This window comes from Sinohyriopsis cumingii, unplaced genomic scaffold, assembly GCF_028554795.1.
Source record: "Sinohyriopsis cumingii isolate HCF-2022 unplaced genomic scaffold, ASM2855479v2 utg000695l, whole genome shotgun sequence".
NCBI lineage: Eukaryota > Metazoa > Mollusca > Bivalvia > Unionida > Unionidae > Sinohyriopsis > Sinohyriopsis cumingii.
Window position 1 is genome coordinate 4284538 of NW_028315924.1, and position 24870 is coordinate 4309407.

At 35.0% G+C, this 24870-nt stretch overlaps 1 protein-coding gene across 4 annotated transcripts in view; it reads right to left on the reverse strand.

The window, feature by feature from the left end:
- Positions 1-24870, reverse strand: part of LOC149773305 (uncharacterized) — a 127462-nt gene that overhangs the window by 43011 nt on the left and 59581 nt on the right. Inside the window, exon 4 of one of the 4 annotated variants that reach the window (XM_089946529.1) lies at positions 11012-11785. The exons of the other annotated variants lie outside the window; for them this stretch is intronic. Within the exon in view, the coding sequence (XP_089802655.1) occupies positions 11502-11785 (284 nt within the window). The 3' untranslated portion in view covers positions 11012-11501. Of the gene's footprint in view, positions 1-11011; positions 11786-24870 lie in introns of those variants that run through there. 4 annotated transcript variants of the gene reach the window in all.

Sequence of the window (24870 nt, forward strand, 5' to 3'; positions counted from 1 at the left end):
CATTTTCATCCAATTGTCATAAAATTTGGTCAGAATTGTGATAGACATGAACCCTCAAACAAGTTCTGAAAGCAGGTGAGTCAGAAGAAGAATGTCGAATTTACTGCCTGTAATTTATTGAAATATATTTTCCTATGTTTGATCTCAACAATTTTCTGCCTTTTCTTTTATACTTGGACGTGGTTGAGTCATCAATGCATTAGGAAAGGGTTCTCAAATTGGCCAGATCATGTTCCTCTTTAAGGTCTTAAGTTAGTGCAATTAACCCATACTCGGTTCATTGTGACATGACTATTTTGCCCTTGTTTTAAAAAACTGATAAAACTGACAAGAGAAAATGGAAGGAGGACAAGATAAATAATTCTACAGCAAATGATAATGAAAGACTTGAAGAGAAAAGACGAAAGAAAGAGTTCAAAACAAATTAGTGTGTGAGTGTGTGATTTGGATTTTTAACGTAGCTTTAAAAAAATTTCAGTCATATTGCTATGATGTCTGCAGGGTGACAGTTTATAGTGGTCTAGCACTGAGGCATCATGCTGCAGACATGTAGCATGATGTCTCACCCAGTCACATTATCCTGACACCAGGCCGACCAGCCCTAACACTAACCTCTTAATGCTGAGCGCCAAGTGAGGGAGCTGTTAGTACAATTTTTTTAAGTCTTTGGTATGACTCGGACAGGGATCAAACCCACGACCTTCTGCTTCCAAGGCGGATGCCCTAACCACTTGGCCACGGGAGTAGTGAAACAAATTAGGGGCAGTCAGTAAAGAGATGTGACATGGAGTTTGCACTTACAGCTTACAGGGGTTTCAGTAGAGGCCATGGTACTAGGGGCAGTTGACCCAATCAGAGGTCAAGGTCGCAATCAAAGGACAAGATTTTGGTCTCAACCCTGTAGTGCCCAAATACTTACAAGTATCAATACCAGAATCCCCAAAGAGGAAGGAAACCTGCTGATATCAGCTCCCCAAATGAGTTTACTAATTAAAACTCTGGATGTAAGTTCTGTGAGAAAGCTCAAACATATGTATTGCTAATGAATGATGGAGTAATTTCACTTGCCTGATGATCCCATATGATGATAATGGTCACATGGCTGATCAGAACAATGGTTGCATGGAAGTATCAGTTTGGGAACAAGAGTCATAAAGAAGAAAATATCAAATATAACAGTTTAATTGGGGTTTTTGCAAATTGGGTGGCACCTATACAAAGGGAAAGGGTTACAGGTAGTGTCCCAACTGCTGCAAGTTTTCAATGAACTTCAACTTTAAGACAATGGAGGGTGCAAACAGCCCAAGGCAGATCCCAGAGGGGACAGGCTTAATGAGTGAAATACTCAGAAATTGTCGGAAATGCAAGGAGAGCGCCACAGATGATGTATGTACATTTTCTGGTATGGGTTTGATAGGTTTTTTTTGGCTTGGAAAATCCTTGGAAATAAGAACTTAGTTATCTTTTAGCCTGGACATAGCTTGGAAATGAAGACTTAGAATCTTTTTAGCTAGGAAACGGATGTGGTCTGTTTTAACACATTAACCCCTGGCGACGAGTTAATGTGGCAGGAGGTAGTAGCCAACTGCCAAACTCTGTGGCATCAAGGTCATGTACGATATACTAAAGTGGGTGGTATTATAGAAATGTAGACTGATGTAGCTCTACAATGATACCAAATAATCTGGAAGTTCTAGTTGCACTACAAAATACAGAGGGAAAAAACTCATTTTTTGGACCATATTTTTTAAACACAAAATTTCGCCCATGGTTGGAATCTTATTTTAGACAATTTGGTCTCAGATCTAAGGCAGACTGGTATGAACTGCAAACAGACAGATGAACCTTTGCAAAAAGTAGGATAAGATGCGCATTAATGGAATAAAAGAGTGGTCTCAATATGAAAATAATGGGTCTGTTAAGCAACAAAAAAAGAAAGAAAAAAAACCCTCCAACTTTTACCCTTCAGCTCATGCACGAGCCAAATAGCCAATGAAAAACAATGTTTCTAACACAACCAGGCATTAGGTTATTGGAAAATCACCTGGAAGTTGATGAATTAGGATGTATTCAGAAATAGCTTTCAAAATGTGTTTCCTACTTGAATTTCAGGCGAAAACGACAAAAACCTTCAGAGGTTAATGTGTTAACTGTGCACTTAGATATCTACATATTTATTCAGAACATATTTTTTTTTACAGGTTATTAAAATGAATAATGTTTGTCATTACCAAAACAACTAAAAAGTCTGGGGCCATGAGTGGCCGAGTGGTCTAAAGCGCTCTCCAGTACGGATCACTGCCATCTCACCACTGTCTGCGTGGGTACGAGTCTTGGATTCGGCCAATGTGGGCATGTCAGAAAGCTTGCCAGTAGCTTCTTGTGGGTCAGTGGTTCTTTCCGGGGTTTTAATGGGTTCTTCCTCCACCATTAATACTGGCCACCATGTATAGCCTATCTTGTGCTGAAAAATGGCGTTAAACCCCACAGCAACAACAACTAAAAAGTCTAGGATTTGAATTAAAAAGCTGACAATGTTGAGTGATTGATATGGGTTTTATAGTGTACCATCTCAGTTCAGGCAACATGGTGACAAACAGGATCTTATTTATACATGGGGATAAAAAAATATGAGATAAAGAACCACAACTTACATACATGCTAGAATCCCCCCGTTTGAAAAATTCTTAGTATTTATACAGTTTTAATCACTTCATATAATCATGTTAGTGTAACACATTCAGTCCCAATTCTTGTGCCTAAGATGTAACCACACTGGTACTATTTCTAAAACATGGGAAGACCTAGAAATACAGATAATAGAATCCATTTGGTTACAGATCACTCCAGAAAAATATAAGCCCTACTTAGTAGGTTTTGTGTACAGACCCCCATCATCACATACTGATTGGTGTGAATATTTTGAACTTCAAGTAGATCAAATTTCAAATGAAGAGAAAGAATTTTACATTCTAGGCGATATAAATATAGACCTTCTCAATGATCAAATAAAAGTGAATTGGAAGAATTTTATTGCTTCATTAGGCATGGAGCAACTAGTAAATGAACCCACCAGAGTAACATCTACCACTAAACACTTATAGATCATATTTATACCAACATGAAAGAAAATGTTTCTGAAGTAATGGTTCCAAAGATTGGTATAAGTTACCACTTTGCAATTTTTCTAACACGTAAAGTCAATGGCAAATCAACAAAAAATAATATCCATAAATCCATTACTTATAGATCTTTTAAAAAATTTGATACTGGTAAATTCCTGGAAGATCTGAAACAGTTTCCATGGAATACAGTCAAAATCTTTTGGACAGATCTATTCATCATTATAGTGAACAAGCATGCCCCACACATGATAAAGACCACCAGCCAGGCTGGATCTCCCCAGAAATTTTAGAAGTAATAAAGCAAGGAGACCAATTAAAATCAGAAGGGAATCAAGCTGATCATCTGGAATTCGAACATTTTTGTGCCTCAAACTACCAAACAATATAAAGTTTGAAATTCCTGAAATGAGTCCTGAATTTGTGTTGAAATATATAACAAAAATGGATGATTGTAAAGCTACAGGACTTGATATGATTGGGCCAAGGCTACTAAAGGTAGCTGCACCTGCAATTGTAGAGAGTATAGCTTTCATTTACAATGAAAGCATTAGGTCCAATAAATTTCCACAAACATGGAAAACTGCCAAGGTTATACCACTGCATAAAGTGGGAGCAAAAGATGATGTAACTCAGACCCATCTCTATCCTTCCTTGTCTATCCAAATTACTAGAAAAACATGTACATGATTCTTTTCTCAACTATTCAAACACTTATAATCTTATTCATGATAATCAGTCTGGCTTTTGCCAGAATCACTCCTGTGAAACTGCACATGTATATTTGATTGATAAATGGCTGAAAGCTATAGAACAAGGAAAAATGGTAGGCACTATTATGGTTGATTTTCATACAGCTTTTGATCTTGTAGATCAGGACATTTTGCTTGAAAAACTAAAAATCTATCAATGCAGTGAAAACTCCTAAACTGGTTTACTTCTTACTTAACAGATAGATCGCAAAAAGTATCTATAAATGATCAACTTTCTCAAAGTAAAAATATAAATTGTTGAGTACCACAGGGCTCTATCTTTAGACCTCTGTTATTCATTATATTTATCAACAATTTACCTCTTAAGATTGGAACTTCAATTTCTTCCACTGACCTCTATGCAGATGATACTACACTGTCTGAGATGGTAACACCAAAACGGTACTTGAAAATAAATTACAAGATGCTCTCCACAGACTTCAAGTATGGTACAAAGTAAAACAGTAATCATAAATACAGAAAAAACGAAAGCCCTACTAGTTACAACACAACAAAAACAAGCAAGGCTAGATAGCGGCAAACTCCAGGTTCTGTTTGACAATGTGAGCCTTAATACAACCTCTCTTTATGATAAAATTCTTGGTGTATTCATAGATAACAATCTTACTTCGTCTGTTCACACCAAGCATGTTTTACAAAAGGTTAATTCTTATGTTTGGCTACCAAGGAAAATCAAAACATGCATTCCTCTTCAGTATAGGGTCATCTTTAATAAAAGTTATATTCAGCCTATCTGGACTATTGTAATGTAATTTGGGGTAACAACTCTAATTCAAACATAACAAGCCTTTAGCGACTCAAAAAGAGGGAATGCCATGTATTTCTAGATGAATGTATAGACGATTTCCAGGACGCAATGAATAATATAAAGATTATAACAATCTTAGAAAGGCCAAATTGACGTATAAAGTGTCCAGAAAGTCATTCCTGTTTATCTATGCAATATCTTTCACCAAAGAGATGCTGATGGTACTCCAACATCATAACAAGACCAAAGAAGGAATTGTTTTAAAAAAGATGTTCAATATACTGGTCAACTGGTATGTAACAAAATTACCAGTGATATAAGGCAGGCTCCAAGCATTTCTTCTTTTCGTAATCTGTATCTCATGGTTGAGATCTTTAGACAATTGAACAGTTCTAGTAAACACCGCCTGCTTTTCTGTATTTTTGCATTATTTTCACAGTAATATTTTTCAAAGCAGGATATTTTTATTTTATATATATTTATGTGTTCACAGATGCCTGTGCACATGTTCCAGGCTTGATACTTTGATTGTTAAAAATCACTTAATTATCTAGTGTACAGTCAGATTCTTCAAATCATGTTGTATATACTGTATAGCAGAGATCGACAGACACTGTTAACTGCTAAAAATAGCATGCCTATTTATAGCTCGCAGACTCAGCTGCAGAATGCTGGAGAAATAAACTGGCTTTTGTACTACAATATAAATGGCATAACACACTTAAGAGATTGCATCTATCCCTGAAAATCGATTCCATTTCCAAAACCAAAAAAAGTCTCGAGAAGTGTGGGCATTAGGTGCGTGCTTGTGGAAGGAGAACTTTGACATTGTTGCATTGAACTTTACAACAGCGATAGTAGATATTCAGATCGTGATGTGTATTTTGCATTCCATTTCCAAAACTGAACAAAAATCTTGAGAAGTGCGAGCATTAGGTGCATGGTTGTTAATATTGACAAAATCACAGGATGGACATATATCTTGTTATGTATATGTGATTTAATATATATATATATATATATATATATATATATATATATATATATATATATATATATATATATATATATACACACATTAATTGTTTGTCAGTTTAAAATTTTTATTTTTCTTAAATGCTATTGTAATGTAAATTTATTCACTAGAGATGATACTTTTTCAGTAAATTGTTTGACCTTGACTGTTAGTTTATAAATAACAGCTGTTGATCTAAATTCTGACCTGGATTCAGAATTAGTAAACAAAGTTCTATTTTATTTTAAAATGATTGGTTGTTGTCAAGGTCATGAAGGAACTACATGGGTTAAGAAGTAAACACTTTTTTAAAATTTGTATTCTAGGAATAAAATCATTGGTCTAATCAAGGCCATATTCTGTGTATGTGATATAAACATGATCATGTGCCCCCACCCCCACCCCCCGATTTCACAACTTGGGGGAATTTCAAAACTGCATCTTATGATACAATATAATCTTTTTTTGAGAGAGAGATTTCTCAGTTTGGGGCTTTTCATACTAATGTCAAGTTAATTTGTTGTAGCCAGATTTGAGCTAATAATAATTCTTCAGATCAGTTGGATTTCAAAAGGATTAATTCTTAATTCTCTGGAAATATTTTGAGGAGTGCTCACACAGAAATTTTGGAAAGACATTGCTTACAAATTTAATTTGGATTTCCAACACCGGAGTGTATTTGTACAAGGAACTGTAGATAAGCACAGTACTGACTACAGCATACATCATCATCATCCGTCTTGGATTTTCCATCAGGATTTGAACTTGAAATTATTAGAACATATATTACTAGGACTTTTGCAATTTAATTCGTGGATTATTCTTAGATTATTTTTGGATTTGATTCTTGAAACCATAAGTTTTTCTCCTTTTTTTAATTTTTACAGAATTTTCCAGAAAAATAAATTATTTCTTAAATTTTAAACAGCTTGTTGTTTTTACTCTTGCTGTGTTATCTGCAGTAAACATTTTGAAGGAGGGAAAAGACCAAGGACAGATCATCTTGACCCTATCCAAGCAACACTTACACCAAACCAGGTTCGTCACTTACATTTATTTAGAAACTAGAACATGTTTGATTGGTGTGGGTGTTTTTAATCAAGATATGTGTTAGTAATGCAAAGCCTTTCAGTTCCATGATACAGGAGCGGATCCAAGAATGAAACAGGGGATATAGATAAATAAATAAAAAATGTACACAAGAGCTCAAACTTTAAAGAGCGTATATATATATATATATATATATATATATGATATTACAACATAAATAAGATAACACTCAAGATTTATTGAACTGAGTAACCCAGTGTTATATATATTTATGGAGTCCTGCCTCCTCACTCATTGGTATACTACAAAATTACATACAGGCCTGTTCAGTGCAAAGGAGGGGGTACTTAGGGTCCCGTCATCAACTCAGATATAGGAATAAAAAAAATATTTTAACAAAAAAATTTAAAATGTTATCTTTGCAGGTGTCTAAATGATGGTAAATTTCTACAGGCTTGATAAACAAAGCTGTACAAAGCTGTTTATATACAAAAAAATAACCTAGTAGTGGGACCCATAGGGCATAATTTATGTCTTAACCAAAATTTGCAGTTTATGTATTACATAGTAAGACAATGTTAATGTTCAAATGGCAGCTTATTTAATACGTAGGAACCTTATTCAGATATTTATTTTTAAGGGTAAAAATAAAAACACGAGTAAACAAACTAATAAATCTCACACATTCAAAATTCAACTGTGATATGTAACATATTTACTTATGTCTTCTGATTTGTTTTGTAGATACCATAAGAGGCCATTATGTATAGAGCAACCCATGTGTGTGATGCTGGGACACAAACTGCTTAATATGCCAGTGATGTGGTTGTCAATAAAAATATACAGGAAACAATGATTCCAAAACGGTGGAAACAATCTTTAGAAAAGACAAAAGTTGCATCGCCAAGAGATTTGATTTTGATATTCTTTCTAAAAGTAAAATGATTCATGAATATTTCAGGATAGCATGTTATTTACTAAATGATAAACATTTCAACATTGTCATCATTTTTAAAACTTCTTGTGTACAAGTGTATTATCACTAAAAGAATATACAACTTTATTATTTTGAAATGCTACATGTAGATTAACTCTTCAAAATGTTCTAAAACATGAATTAAAACTGTCTTCAATATAGATTAAATCAAAACAGAGCATCATGTCAATTACTTCATTATATTTATATCTTTTTTCTGTCATATATATATATATTTGTACACTATTTTCCATTCTTGATGGCTGTTACATATAAAAACAACAATAAAAATGCAGTTCCATTGTTTTGTATTTCCTTTCACATGCTATATTAACAGCTGCTGTCATTGTTTGTCCTACATTTTAACTTTTGTGTATCACATGATACACATAACACATTCACATGATGCGTTGCTGATCTCTGCTATATATTGTACATAACAGATAGAAGGCCTCAAGGTAGATGAGTTCTATAACTAAATGAGTTACCTTCTCTAAATAAAGTCTTTATTATTATTATTATTAGTAGTAGTAGTAGTATACGCAGGAAAACTGTAAAAATATATTTTCTAACAACTGAATCTAAAAATCTAAAAGTAAAGTCCTCAATGTTCAAAGGCTCACATGAGATATTTCTTACAAGTCGTGTTTGTGTGTTAGATACAGCCATAATAATTTAAAGTCGCAATTTAGATGGATAATTAGCAAATACAGTATTAGTATAAAAATGTTTTCTGATAAACTGCATGGCAGTTTATTTGTCACATTAGTTACAAGAATAATAATTATAAATATGCAAACTGAGTGTGAAAAAAATTGCATGCATGATTGGCATAGCACTATTTTTAATTATCATTTTGAATATGACAGCTGATAATAAGCACAGTTACACTGAAGTTTAATCCCTTTCAAAATGATTTGGGAAGAATGCACCAAACACTTGATTCTGTTTTCTGGCAACAAAAAGGGGTTGTACTCTGCTTGTACAAAACTGATTCCATCTCTAAAAGACATAATCCATTTGGGGATTTTAAAAATATTAAACTTGACAAAGAAAGTAAACCTTCATGTTTAAATAGAATGAAAAATGACCTCCAAAGTTATTGGGTTTTCACTTTGAGTTTAAACCGGTGTAAGATTTTTATTATTATTTTCAATTACTTCATATACAATTCAAGTATTCATGAAATATAGACAAACAAGGTACTGTAAAAGACATTTTCCAAGTAAATAGGCAATGTCTATAATCCTCATTTAAGCTTTTCAAAGCCACATCTATCCTTTCAGTGGTCAAGTGAAAATATGTAAATATTTAAATTGACCATCAAAAGCTAAATCGTGAGTTCAAATTCAAGCTTGTGTTAGTGTACTTGTAGTTGATAAAGATTTTAATTTATACACCTAAATTTTAACATCTGAAGATGAACTGTTCCCTCTGTGTTTCCTTTGGACACAAAACGTTTCCCAACTGCAAATACATGGCAAGTTTAGTGGGCAATTCATTCCACGTTGCTGGGCCCTGGTATGCAAAAGAACGCTGTCCATATGACTTTGTTTTCATAGTGGGAATAATGAGTATACGATTGTCAGAAGAGGAGTGTAAGTATCTTGCTGGTGTGTACGCATGGGTGAGGTCAGATAGGTATGTTGGACTAGAGTCCGACAGTGAAACGTAGCACAGAGAACAAATTTTGTGTTTGTTTCTGGATCGAATGGATAGCCAGTGTAGGGTACAGAGCAGTGGGGAGGATTGCTCTGATCGTGGTACTCTAAGTATGATCCAAGCAGCTGTGTTTTGAAGTTTCTGAAGTAGATATTGAGATGAACCAGACAGAATTGAGTTACAATAGTCTAGTCTTCAAGTTCTGTCAGGAATTTTTATTGTTTGATTTTTACCCCTGGGGAAAAAGTGCTAGGGTCAGCAACTTAAACAGGGACAGTCAGCTGATCAGGAACTTTCTTTTTTTTGGGCCTGATATGGCATTTCTGGTCTGAGACAATCAAAATCTAGGAGATAATTTTATTATATTGAAAAAAAATTGAGATAACTGAAGGACCCCATGTAATACTCGTAGCAGGTGCTTATCTCATTACTGCTTTTAAATTTATAAAAATATTGAGAAGTTGTGGAAAGTTCTAGGAAACGTTTCTTTCGCATTCTTCCATTTGTTACAGAGTATGGAATTATCCAATCACAGCAGCCGATTCATCAATGAGCCATAATAATAAATTCAAAAGTTAAAAAGATTGGATTAAACAACTGCCATGAACTTGTTTATGTTAATTATATGATAATCCTATTACTGGAAATGTTCTTAGACTCCTAAATATTGTTCAGCTGAGAAAGGCAATAGAAGATTACAGTGTTGGAGATTTGGTGTCAGCAAGGTTGCCGCATTTTGGCTGTACACTGCATCAGTTTTTTACTTGATTGTGTTTGTGTTTCAGTGGGAATGTGGTTGTTTAGCGAGCTATAAATACTATGTGTTAATGTCAGTTACCCACTAGGCATTGCACCATCAGCCATACTGTTTTCGGACAAAAATATACAGTGTTCAGTATATCTTTGGAAGTGAATTACAAAAATAGAGTACATTTTAATGATAAAAATTATGCCCATTTTGAATAGAGTAAAGCAAACTAACCCATTAACATTTTGTTGAATTTAGAAGAAAAGAATTACTAATGGTTTCAAATATGTATTATAATTACTGAACATGAAAATGAAGTCATGTTTTAAAATTGTTGAAAGAACAATAAAATCAGAAAAATATTTAATGACTCAAAAATGGATCTTACTGTGTACATAATTAGCATTAAATCAGAAGAATAGGTTTATGAATAGTGTCAAAGACATTTAAGAATAGAACAGAACATCCATGTGTATAGGTTGTTAGGCAGCAAGGAAATCTACAAATCAATCAATCAAATTCATTACTGCTTCAGTATACTGATGAAAAGCTATATTACCTTACCCATTTCCTTTAAGTATTTTATAACTTAAATAATTGACAGCAATATATGCTAGTCAAATATAACAGCATATTCATCCAAGGATAATATGTCCTAGGAATCCATGGATGATATGTCCGAGGAATTCTCAGAATGCTTGGAAACAATGGAATGTTCAAAGATTCCTAGGAAGCCTAAGAGCATTGGTTACAAAAAACCATTGAAGTCTGAGGTCAGCCTTGGACATTCAAGAATAAAAACCTTGGATATTGGTATAAAGAATATTTGGTCCTTGGACAATTACCTCGGAAAGTCAACAACCAATACTCATCATCATCATCAGCCTCTAAATGTATATGAAAGACAAACTGATAAATACTATAAAACATTTATTATACGGAAGCCACTTCTCAAATTTTTGTATTGTCATGCTGTATTGTTCCATACTTGTAGAATTCATTCTGTACAAATCCAGGTCTTCTGACTAGTCTGGATTATCAATGTTTGCTGTAAAGACAACTGAAGCATATTTTATACTCATCAGAAATTCTTATTACATCAGGCTTTCATGGTGTAAGCATGGTTAAATTTTATCGAGTTTTCAATAGAAGAAAACATGAAATAATTTGTTTAACAGTCTGATGCATTACTTGAGTACCTTTTAATCTTTTTTTAGATTAGTCACTTGAGAATTTTCTTTGTATTAACAAATATAACTTTTAATGAAAATCTTTATTTACATCTTTTGTAACGTTACCAAAGAAAATTATAATCAAATGTCATACTAAGCTCTGAGAACCTTGGTTTTATCAATAACTTATGTGATCTGATTGTTGTCATAAATATTTCCACTTAGATGTAAATGTTTATCCTGTGAATTCTTTCAATCTTTTTTGTTTGTTTTCACTTTGTTGTTTGAGTTGATGATCTTCAACAGGTGAATTGTGATGATCCTGAGTGCTGCTTGTCTCAGTGGAATTTTTGTTCCTCCAATAAATGATGACAGCAACAAACAAGATTATCAAACTACCAACACCACATCCCACTCCTATGCCTATTTTTTGAATCCTCGTCAAGCTTTCCTTTTTGTCATCAGGGTTATAAAATAATGTTGTGTCATCAGAATGTGTGGAGATAGTTGTCTGGGGCACTGAAAAGAAATTGAAGTTTAATTCAACTACTTTCAGGAAATGTAATTTAATCAAGCTTGAATTCTTCTCCAAATTCAGCCATAATTACTTGGAATATCAATAGGCTCCTCTAGCAAATACCGTAAATTCTCTGCTTCAAAGGCATTTATCTTAGCAAAATAGTTTAACAAGACGTTTATAAGAGAAGGATGTGAACCTTTTGTAAATTTACAAAGAAAACAACAATGTGTTCACTTTATTGAAAAGGTTAAGTTATACAAACACAGCTTCTCTCCACATGGTAGCTTGGGTCCAATCCACATGTATGCATGCATGCATGTAGCCTTGCTTCTGAATCCTTCAATTTAGTAAGTAATCAGAGAGATGTTAACCTATCATCTCAGTTTGCTTAGAATAAAAAAAATCTGGTGTACTGATTCATATTCATCTCCACATTTGAGAAAACATCAGATTGAGTGTCAGTTTTATTTAATGAACCAGGATAAAGTATTTGGTTATACTTGGATGAATATGCTGATATATTTGACTAGCATATATTGCTGAATTAAATCTCCTGTTACTGTTAGTATAAAACATAAACTAGTCTCTGCATAAAGATGCACATATAAACATGTTAGACAACAGTTTTGGTTCCCTTTAACATGAGTTTCTTTCAAGCTTTTGTCTTCTTTGATGGAGGTATCCGGTGATAAGCTATGTACAACAAATATGCATGAAAGCCAAGAACAAGAAACTACTTTGAACATCCACCCATTACTCCTTAAACAAGTGGTGATGATGACCCCATTAATTTCTAATGTAAATAATATCAAGAATCCCTCAAATGTTCTTGTGCTTTAATGTGAGAAATTTGTTTCTCTCCAGGAATTTAAGATAAAAACATTTCTTCCTTATAACTGTAGAGCTAACACCATCTCTGATACACTTCAGCAACAAGATTTTCAAATTAGCTGCTGTGGTACATATGCTGAATATCAGGTATGAACCATTTTCATATAAGACAATGTAGATATCATTAGAAGACTTCTGGTGAAAATCCCCACATTATAATAATCATCCATTCAGTGGAAGTTGTGATAGGATTTTTATGAAAATCATCATGGCAACCATATACTGTATGTACGACTGGCACCATTTTCATTCAGAACCAAACAGGTATCATAGGAAGTCTATTGGTGAAAACCCTATGCTGATAGTCATCCATTTGGAGAAAAGCCGAGATAACAATAATATGAAGATAAGACTTTCCATTCAGGATGAGTAGCAATAACAAGATTCAAAAGGTGGCTGTGACCGCACCAGTGGCCTAAGTGGTTAAAGCATACACCTCGGATGCGGGATGTCAGGGGGCTGAGTCATACCAAAGACTTATAAAAATTGTACAAGCTGCCTCGCTTGGGGCTCAGCATTAAGAGGTTAGTGTTAGGACTGGTCGGCCTGATGTCAGGATGATGTGACTGGGTGGGACATGATGCTACATGTCTGCGGCAATGATGCCCTAAAACCCAAAACACACACACACACACACACCAGGATGGCTGCAGCAGCAGCAGCCACACTGGACATTAGACTGGCAAAACATTCATTTGAGAAAAAGTGAACATGAAGATTGAGTCTTCTGGTGAAAACTACATGTCCATTTGACTTTCTGTTCAAGCAGATTTGTTCAAAGACTTTTAAGATGAGTAACATGGCAACGATATTGGATTTCAGATTGCCACATTTTTAATTCAGAACCAACTAGACACCATCAGAAGTCTTTCTGTGAAAACTCCATGATGATATAACCATCTATGCATGTGGAGTAATGATAAAATGATTTTCAAGATGTCTGCTATGGCATAACTACTGGACACCAAATTAGTACCATATTCATTTCAGACCAACTAGATATTTTAAGAAGTCTTTCATCCATTCTGGAGAAGTAGCGACAAAAAGAATCTCAAGGTGGATGCCATGGTGGCCATACTGGCTGTCAGATTGGCACCATTTTGATTTAGAACCAACCAGACCATGGGATGAATGTGTGGAGTCTTAAGGCAATCCTCCTAGCAGTTTAGGAAGAGTAGTGATAACAAAAACCTGTGTTAATAGACTGTCGATGAACAATCGACAGATGCAGGAAAACAAGCCATCACTCAGATAGTTCTGGTCAATGACCAGCAGAGATATAAATAGTTAATGAAGGACTGACCCTTCCAAAGCCTTCGAGACATTTAAATCAAAGAAAAATTGGTGAATCTTCCAGAAATTAAAATGTACCCAAGGCATGTCTTTTAAATTGTTTGTACAACTGATTTTAATGCATACAAATGTGTGCTTATATTAAATATTTTACTATTGAATTTAATGATTCTTGTATTCCACTAAGGCATGTGAAGTAACACATAACAAGTGATATACATGAAGTGCAAGGGCAGAATAACATGAAAGCAATTCTGTAAATGTTTCAGCCAAGGAAGGCTCTAGAGTAAAAGGACTTCATAAACGCATATTAAATATAAGGACTCAAAAACTAATGAAAAAAACTACAGAATTCAAAGTAATGAAAGAAATGTATAGTGCCAGAAATGATAACTGTAACTATGATGATTGTGAACATAGTTATAATACCCTTAATATGTCCTCAACAGCCTCTAATGTTGTTGCTTTTGTTGTTGTTGTTTTTGAGTTTTAAGCATACAATAGTTAATTCATGGTGGCCAGTATAACTGGTAGAGGAAGAACTGGGAAAAACCACCAACCCAAGGAAAGCCACTGACATGCTTCCTGCCCACATTGGTAGAGCCTGAACCTTGAACCCATGAAGGCAGGAGTTAGATGGCAGTGATCCATAATAGCAAATGCTTTAGACCACTCAGACACCAAGGGCCCCGACAGCCTCTAATAATTACAATCATGTAAATCTCATGAATTATGGAGTTTGTCATGAGGTTTACACACATTTAAATACTCTGGGTATCTAAGTAAAGATGAACTGAATATAATAATTGTTAACCTCACCCATACATGTTAAATAAGGATAGATAAGGAGACTTCCCAAATTTTGCGATGAGTTTTGACCTTGAAAGAGAAAAGATTTTCATTGACCCAATTTTCAGCATGCAAATGGACAAAACATTACATCTATCGAACGTTACATTTATTACATTAATATTATACACATCATCTTGTCAAATCAGTCTTTCCACATTAAGGTGTTGCTTTTCAGACTCTTCCACAAGGCCTAAATAAAAACGATGTTTCCGGTCAGCTGACTGTCCCCATATTTCATTGCTGATCCTATTATTCCCATCCTGCTCCACCCCACAGGTTTTAAAACATAAAAAAAATATATAGCTTTTTAAGCCTCCAAAATTAATTTGTTTCTAGTTTAGCCCAGTACTTGATTAGGTATACTAACCATTATCATACATAATGTTTTAAAAAAGTTAAAAATCCCTACCTACCTGCCCTACATTTTAAAATCAGTACATTAGGAAGGAAACAGATTTTATTTTGCCCAAGCATTTTTAACATTTCTTAGATCATTGCTGGATTATATTGGTGAAAGTCCTCATCATTATGTACTGTTACTGGATCCAAGTTTCTTCTCAAGTCAGCCTGAATCTGCCTCAGAATGGAAAATGTTCAATTTAGTTTCTGCATGATTTTTGCTATGTGCAGATTCAGATTGCTGACTGCTTGCCAGAAAGGCTAAACATTGGTACAGTTTATATGAATTCTAATACTGCTCTATTGTCACCAAGATTCTTCACATTATACCATCACAGTTTTTGCATAGCTGCCACCCCACCCCACCCCAAGTACAAAAACAATGAGAAAAATACTAATTTTCAGGTATAAACACTGATCATTAATTAATGCATATTATTATGTAACTATTTACAACATCTAGAATAAAGTAGAACAGTGTCATGTTGTGGGGAAATTTGCCGATGCCTCCATGTATACATATATCTCCTACAGTTAATTCATCTAGTCTCTTTGTTAGACCATAGTCAAAGGGCAAGTGTACATTATAAGATAGTATGCTTGTTGCAAATCACCCATGACTCCCTACCGACATGAAATAATTCAGACTGGGAAATTGGGAAACAGTGTGATCATTAAGGCAGTTACAGAAAGACCAGACTGTATCCAATCAAAACTAAGACAATCAAATTTAGGACAGAATTTCTATGCAAGCAAGCTTTTTTTTTTGGACTAAATTCATTTTGGAATTAGTACAAGTGTGAACCCAGCCAAGGAAGGATCACAGAAAACTTAGATTGTACTCGAGTGGGAAACTTGACCACGTAAAAGGGGAGAAGAATTCTCATAGAATTCGAGGTTGAGATCTGCAAACGAAGACTTCTTAAGGTAACATAATCTTCGCCCGAATATTCATACTACTTTCAGAAATAGAAATTTGTAAGACTGATACGCTGTTACATGCAAAAGATTGCTAACTGAAATCTATGTGTATTGTGTCATGTACTGCTATGCTGTATTGTAATGCATAACTTAACGTACCGAGATTTGTGTTAGAACTGTACATGCTTATCAGTATATGAACACATAGTCATTGTTGGACTTGTGCACAAGTATGTATGGTATTTATATATTTGTATGTTTATATGTGTCTTTTATAACTCTGGTAGAAAATGCATATGATTACTATTGATAACGATAATTTAATATATCAATAAGTTAACAATTAGGGATGTGTGTGCAGGTACTTGAACTTGTTAATAATATTATTATTGTAGCACATTTATTATAGAACAAGCATGTAAGGAATACTTAGATGTGAGCGTGTGAGTTGACCTGTTAATTTACTTGCCATTATTCTGATGAATGGTCTGTGAGAGAGTGTTGAATTAGTAGAGTAGGGAGACCAGACTATATGTCCCCTCTAATTCTACACTCAACAGAAAGCTTTCTGGGTGGAAGTGGAGGCAAGAATGTGGGAAAAGGCCAAAGAGCGTGAGGAAGACACTATAGTGACATCAGAGGCTGAGGTGCAGTGCCAGAAGGAACACGTGACTGAGAGCACCAGAAGTGGCAGGAGAGCACAGTGGCAAGGGTACCAGTGTACCAAATACGACAGGAGTAGTGACAGATGAGTAACTGGGTCAGACATCAGTAAGGAAACACACTCTCTCTTAAGACCATTAAATTTATGAGATGACATTTGGCAACTTGTAATACGTCATCAACTGTAATAATTTGAAGAGGTGAATTTGAAAAATAGGAATGACTGAATTAATGGTTATATTTTATTAAATTGTTATACTTTCCACCTTGAGTTATATTTATATGCTTAGACTGTCGGCACTGCTGACTGGGAACTCTGAGCTATTTAAAAATTTAATTGTCCCGTTCTCTCTGGTATTAGAAATAATACTGTTATGAGCCAGGGGTACTTGCTTGACCGAGCAGTGTAAAGCCCTGGCGTGATTCCGCTAGAAGTCACAAGTTTATCCCAAATTTCCAAAGGCTTCCATACAACTTCAGTTGTAAATTAGAAAGCCCAATGTCCCAGTTTTCTGGTTTCTCATCCATGCATGCTGCTAGGGTTAGGGTTAGGGTTGAATTTGGTGGCTTCAATATTAGGCAGAGGCACAGCTTCAATCCACTTAGTGAAATGATCTCCATTACAAGGATGTATGCATTTCCTTCCTCTGTCTTTGTATGAGGTCCAAAAATATCAAGGGCTACCAGCTCTCCTGCTTCACCAGCCATTATGCCATTTAGTTTCACTTGGTACTTCTGATTGGAACTTTTGTGCTGAGCACAAATGGAGTATGTCTCACAGTAGTCACATATATTGTCCCTCATACTGGGCCAATAGTAAAATTGGCGCACTTTAATGAAGGTTCTGTCGATCATGGCATTGCTTTAGCACTTCTCACCACCAGCTGTATGGTACGATGATGAAACTTTTAACTGGCTTGCCAGAATGATTTAGGCAAACTCGCGTAAGCATTTCATCTGATATCTCTAATAATTTGTATGCCCCCTCCCAATAACGTCTTTATGGCTGCACTATTCCCAGATACTTCTTTCCAAGAAGGGCATTGCTGTGCCTCAACCCAACTAATAACTTGTGATAAAGCAGCATATTGTCTCTGTATCTCTCCAACAAGTATCCCCCTGTCCAGCTGTATTGCAGAGAACCCCATGGTATGTTTGCTACATTATTTGCAACCACTGCAATGGTAAGTGACTCAAACCATCAGCACTAGCATGTCGAGTTCCAGGGCAATGTTCTATCACAAAATCATATCCTGACAATGCTCCAACCAACCAATGCATCTAAAATTACGTGTGCTGCTCGTTTCTAAATTTATAAATCATGTCAAGCTCAGATTTAGCACAGTTTCCCCAAACATTTGAACAATAATAAATTGTTGGAAGAATATATGACTTGTAGTATACATTTTGAGTTTCCAAAGGTAAATATTTCTTGATTCTGCACACGTAATTTTAGATGAACCTATTGATCATCCCTCAAAAGCATTATTTACAGAACTCAAATGGTTCACAATATATGACAGATTTTCACAAGGCAATTCTTTTATATGTCTACATAGAACTGCACCAGAGTATCTTCAGGACTTATGCAGGCCTTTCTCAACACAATACCAGTTGAGATCAATATCACATGGAAACCTTCTACCACCAAAACCAAGAACAGAACAATTTAAAAAGAGCTTCTAATACTCTGGTACCATTATGTGGAACAAGCTTCCACTACATGTAAAATCTGCTGAAAATAGTACAGTATTTAAGAAGAGATATCATGAGCATGTATGTGCTTCTAACAGATAATGGAATTTAGTATTTTAATACTAAACATGTCAAAATAAACAGTAATTATTGCTATCTTCATATAATGTGCATTGTTATACTCTCCTTAGAGGGTCTCAAGGGAGAATAGTCCTTGACTAATGAGTCACCCTCTATAAATAAAGCATTATTATTAATATTTTTATTATTAATCTCATTGCCTATATTTCAACTGGTGCCAATGATCTAATATTTACTGGTATTCTTCATTCAACTTCTTATTTTGTTCCATTAATTTTTTTACCTTTGCTTCAAGCTGATCAATTAGTTTTATCGTCTGTACTCTCCTCAAACTTGTCTGCAGAATCTTCATAATCAAATAATAAGCAGAACTTACTGGCTTTTACCTTACCCCAGCACACAGGAAAGCCTCTTATTTGACCCCTATGATGACGGATTCTTGCAAACTGCTATGGCAGTGATGCCAAATTTCAAGTTTCAGGTTTTCATCCTGTACCGCCTTTAAGAATTGATCTATTGCAAGCCTATCACATATATCAGGTTGGCAACATGGATATGCCTTCAAAAACCAGTCTTTGTATTATTTGGCCTAATTCAGGGAGTGTTCCGCCCCCCTTCTCCTGAAACAGCTTCGGAGCTGTGCCTTGTAGTACTGTTCTTGGTTGTAAGGTGCAAAGCGAGATTCCAAGGAAGCTTTCAACTTCTCAAATTCAACTTAACCGGGCTGGACCTGGAGATCTATTATGACTTGGAGGGCATCTTTCCTTAAACACACAGCCAAGTGCAATCCCTTTTCAGTTTTGCTCCAATCACTAATCATTGCGTAGTGTTCGAAATGTGTCATATAGTTGAGGAAAGTTTGAGAGCCATCATAAGTGTCTGCTTGTACAATTGCCTTAATTTGATTTTAAGCCAGAGAAGAACTAAATTCTATTTTTCAAGTGTCGACTCCCTTGATCACCTGTCAGCCTGTCATCTCTCTTCCATCTTATTTCACTGAAGCTCCCAACCAATCTTTCTCTTAACAAATGGTCCATGATTGTGCCTAATTTTTCTAATTTCTCTGCAATGAGGGTGTCTATAGTCTCGAGCAGACTATCAGTAGGCGAACTAATCACTCTCTTAGGTACTGGATACATGGTTTGATTGTAACTGTCCGACCTCACATTCTCAGGTGCACCCTCCTTTATAGTTTTGATCTTCAGGTCTTCACCAAATGCATGTGCACTGCCATCAAATTTATTGTCCTTGCAACGAACTTACTGACATCCAAATGGAACCCATGTGAGATTTTACACTATTATTATCAACCATTATAATAATACAGGTATGACGAAACTACCTATGGTCTCTGGACCAATTACACCTACATAAACAATAAATATGAAATGGACATCATGCAGCTGCAAAAAATACTCGCTACTGCATCAGTCTATGAATACATGATTCTTATAAATGCATCAAAATCTCAACAACCAATCAAACTTTGATACTCATCATAATAAAATATTAATTAAGGTGGAGGAGTATCATGAATGGGGAGGGAGGTCACTTATTGACATCCTAATGGACCCCAACATGGATTTCTATACTATTATTCCAACTATTAAATTTATCCTGTCAAGACCACAAATCACTTGATCAAAAATGGCTCGATTTCACCCTTTTCTTTTGGAAAAAATGCAAAACACCTGACATAATGGTCAGAAATATGGTAGCAGGACTTAGTGCACAGGAAGGTCATTCAGTGACATCCAAAAGGAACCTTGCATGAACCCCTCTACCACTATATAAAATATTATAATTTCCAATACCAAAATGAAAACAAATTCTCCTTAAACAAACAGTGGTGGGAGGGGCAATGGAAAGTCAATCGTGACTCCTATAAGAGGAACCAAGCCCCATCTCTCCGCTATAACTAAATATACAATTTCCAAATTTTGAAGACTGTTTTCCATCACGCAGACGTGATGGAAGTTTTCAATCCTTCTTACCCCTCAAACTCAAGGTACAGGGGAGGACTGCACCTATGGACAACTGCCCATTAGTGAGACCTCCCTACCTATAATGGGGATATATAGATCTTTTGGAAAATTTCATAACAAATTATATCTAAAAATAAAATTGGAAAATTGTGTTTGTTTATCTTTTTTTTTACAACAAATATTAAAAGAAACACTTCCAAATTCCAAAGAATATAATCCATTAACTTATCCAAATGACAATATATATAAAACTTACAATATGGAACTAAAAAATACAAACTGTAACTTTTGCCCCATTTTTACATGGGCTTACGAACACTTGGAAACATACTTATCCTTAGATCAAAGTGCAAAAAAACTCGACTAAATAGAATACGATAAAACTTGGATCGAAACCAACAAACCACAGATGTTTTCCATCACATCCGTGTGGTGGAAGATTTCAATCCACTTTTTATACCAAGCTCAACCATACTTATAACCTTCGATTTTAATCCAATTTGACCATACATACACATCAACACAAATGACAGATACAAATGGAAAACAAATGTCTAAATTTACAATAACTTATTCCTACGGATACTCAAATATCATGACTTTGGTAAAAAAATAAACAATACCCTAAATAAAACACATCCACAATAATTCGATAAAAAATCAATGTGTGCCATGGCACTGCCAATTTAAACTAACATATGGAGACTTTGACATGAGATTGTCAGAGATCCTCATACTACAAATGTGGTCTAATCATGTGCTACAGCATATTCAATTTAAAACTTAAAATACAAAGATGTTTTCCATCACATCTGCGTGATGGAGGTTTTCAATCCCTTTCAAGAAGTATCCATAGTTTCACCCCGTATGCTAAGGCTCATATTACTCACAGACACACAACGTGCACACAAAAACACAAATAAAAACAAACCAATAAACACTTTATTTTGTAAGGGTCTTTTATATGATAAGATAGATAAGAAAAAAAACTTCTTTTGGATTTGACTTAAAAGGCTGTCCAACAAAATCACTGACAACAACAACAATACACAATACACCATGCATACATGGCCATTTGACTCTGGCAGAGTCACTGAATATAATACTAATACAAAGGGGAAAAGGAAGGAATCTATTGCAATGCCATACCTAGCTCATGGAGTAATAGTACGTCCCTAAATCTAAACTACTATGATGGAAATCAGGACCAATGTAAGCTCTCACATAATACATCAAGTAGCTATATGGCTTATTCAATTGACAGATAAAAAATAAAGCATCCCTGCTAAAGTTTCACCACATTATTGTTTTCATACAATAATACTTATACACAAACGGGAGGACAGGGGAAACCCACACCAAAATACACTTTTTGAAAAACAAGGTGTCACTTCTGAGTTCTAACCAGCCATATATGTTGGGACGAAGTTAAGAGGTGTCAACAAAGCAACGAACTGAACAACACTGTCTGTGTCCACCAGTTTTCTCTGCCTCGCATCAATAGACAAGAGTTGCCAATGAACAGATTCTGGTAAGGGCACATCAATTAAAGAGGTATGTGCAACTCTGCCTGTAGCCATTATAATAATTTATAATAATAATTAGCTTCAGTATTCCCTACTTGCCTGTCGCGATGTACTTTGTAAGAAATTGTTGCCAACTACCGACTGCTACTAAAATCAGGTGCAAATAGATGCAGAACTATATTTTTGTTTTTCTTGTTGTCATTGTTGTTGTTTTTATTCTTACTGCCAAATCCGTTACGGAATTTCAATAAATTCAGTATTAAGTTTAACTTCTCAAAATCAGGTGCAAACAGATGTAATGGTTTGTTGTTGTTGTTATTCTTACACCTAAATCTGTCATGGGGTTTTAATAAAATAACAATAGAATGAGATGATCAATTATCTTGGTCAAATCTGTGTCAATATAATTTATGCTATTTTAATGGGGTGGGGGCATTGTCAAACATGCTTTCATTATTAGCAGTAACAATCTTCTCTTATACTGCCAAATTCATGAACCTTGCATGCAAAGGATTTCTTGGCCAAAATTCTGACAATTTTAGCTCATTCGAGCTTAGTTGTTGAAAAATCGATCCTTTTCCCCTTTCTATCTACCAATTGTAGAAAAAATGTCACATGCTTTTCACTGACCGACTTTTTGTTGAATCTTAGCACCATCCAAACTAGATACTTTCTTCTGAATAATCACTGTATTAGATCCAAGATAAATTATCCAGCCTTGACTCATCACAGGGAACCAACATATTTCTTAAAAGCAAATAAATATATCTACTTTTGCCGACTAAATGTCACGAAACCAAGATGAAAATTTTAAAGGCTCTCTCACTATTATCATTTCAATTTTAATTTTAATTTTATAGGACACGGCTTTCTAATTGCTAACAAACAGTTTGTACTAAACAAGGTCATCCAAACCATTTACAACTATCACGGAACTATTCAAAATTCATAACCGTCTAGCCACCCCAAATTTTCTTGTTACAAGCCATGGGTATTGGCTTGATCAAGCAGTGTCAAACCCTGGCGCGATTCCGCTAGAAGTCATAAGTTTATCCCAAATTTTCAAAGACTTCCATACAACTTCAGTTGTAAATTAGAAAGCCCAATGTGTCCATTCTATACATAAATTTTACTCTAATCAATACAACACCACAGATCTCAACATTTCAGTTTGTAGTTCAACCGCACATCTACATGGTTTCTCTTCATCAACTTTCCTTACAGTCAGTATTTCAAGCTGTAAAACTATACAACTTCCCAAAACACCGGGAACTATCACTACACCACCTTAGGCCAGTCGAATCTTGGTTTCAGGACACATTTTGCCTGTAAAACTGCATCACATTTGCCACCAAGGCGACATAAACAGTATCTGCCAAGTCCCTTCTTCATTCCATTGTGTAATTTACCAGTCTACAACCATAAATATTGCACCTGAAGTAACACAACCAACTAGATTTTAATAGGGACAATGGTACTACAGGGACACTCATACATCTGTGATCTGAATTCACTAAAAGTAGATCATGGCATCATGGAAACTCACTAGCACTTCACTCCATGACATTTGCTCGTAGTAATTGGCTAATTATTTTGGGCTAAGGAATATTTCCCCTGCATGAAGTTCCAATAATCAAACAAGTAATCACACAAATCTAAGAATTCCTTAAAATGGGGTGCTATAATAAAATGCGCAAACTCCAAATTTGTTGCAAAAATGTAGGAAGTATCTGATAGACATTAATTTAATTAATGTTGAAGATTCATTTGTCACACTCTTGCACCTTCTGAATGTGCATTCTGCTCCATTCAGGTGCCCAGACAGAAGGTGCAAATGTGCAACATGCTCACACTCAGTCACAGGCTGTTTATAGGAGCCTTTTCCACACTTGTTTTTTTTAAAAATTATTATCGATTCCAATGTACCATTTTTCACTGATGATCTGAATGTTGTGTTATTTTTAATTACCTGCTTTTGTTCAAGCACATGAGTAATCCTTTGTGATTTCAATGTCTGGAAAAAAGTGTATGAAATAAATCACCAACAACACTACCAACTTAATAGGAAGGCTCATTTCTAAAAGAAATTTAGAAAAATGAGGTCACCATCTAGTTACATCATGGTTCTCTGGTATTTCTAAATGTTGCAAATTCAGGCTGTGTTGTTGATGATGAAGCAGAAAGCTGATGTTTATTAGCTTTACATGTTGTTTTATGTCACAGGCGCTTCCATGCCCAATAGTGAAATCACAATTATACAATCTGCAAAATTTTCTCTTTTGTTTGATGGTTTCACAAATCTAAACATGATGGCATAATTGTCATTCCAGTTCTATTTTCTGAACCTTCTGTTTTCCTTTTCAACATGACCTGAAGTTGAATATTGTGAAGATGAGATACAGAGATAGAGGCAACCACAGGGGTTCCTTACCAAGAAAATTAGAGTATCCATCAACGAACAGAGAGTGGGATGGGGAAACTTGTAACAATGTACTCCACCCTAAGCCATCTTTACATTGATCATTAATTTTTTTGATAATGAGTCATTGCAGTGGCAACTGATTTGCACAATCCGATATGATGGTTAAAAACTTGCATAGTAGCCTCAATTTTGAATGAAACAATCATATTTTAGAACACTATATCCCTATACACCTGCGATACATTTACTCTCAGAATGGAACCGAGTGCCCATTCTAACCAAAAATTACAAGGGAATTTAAATGTTAATATAATTTTTTTAAATGTAAAACCCCCCAGATTTTAACACAAAAAAAC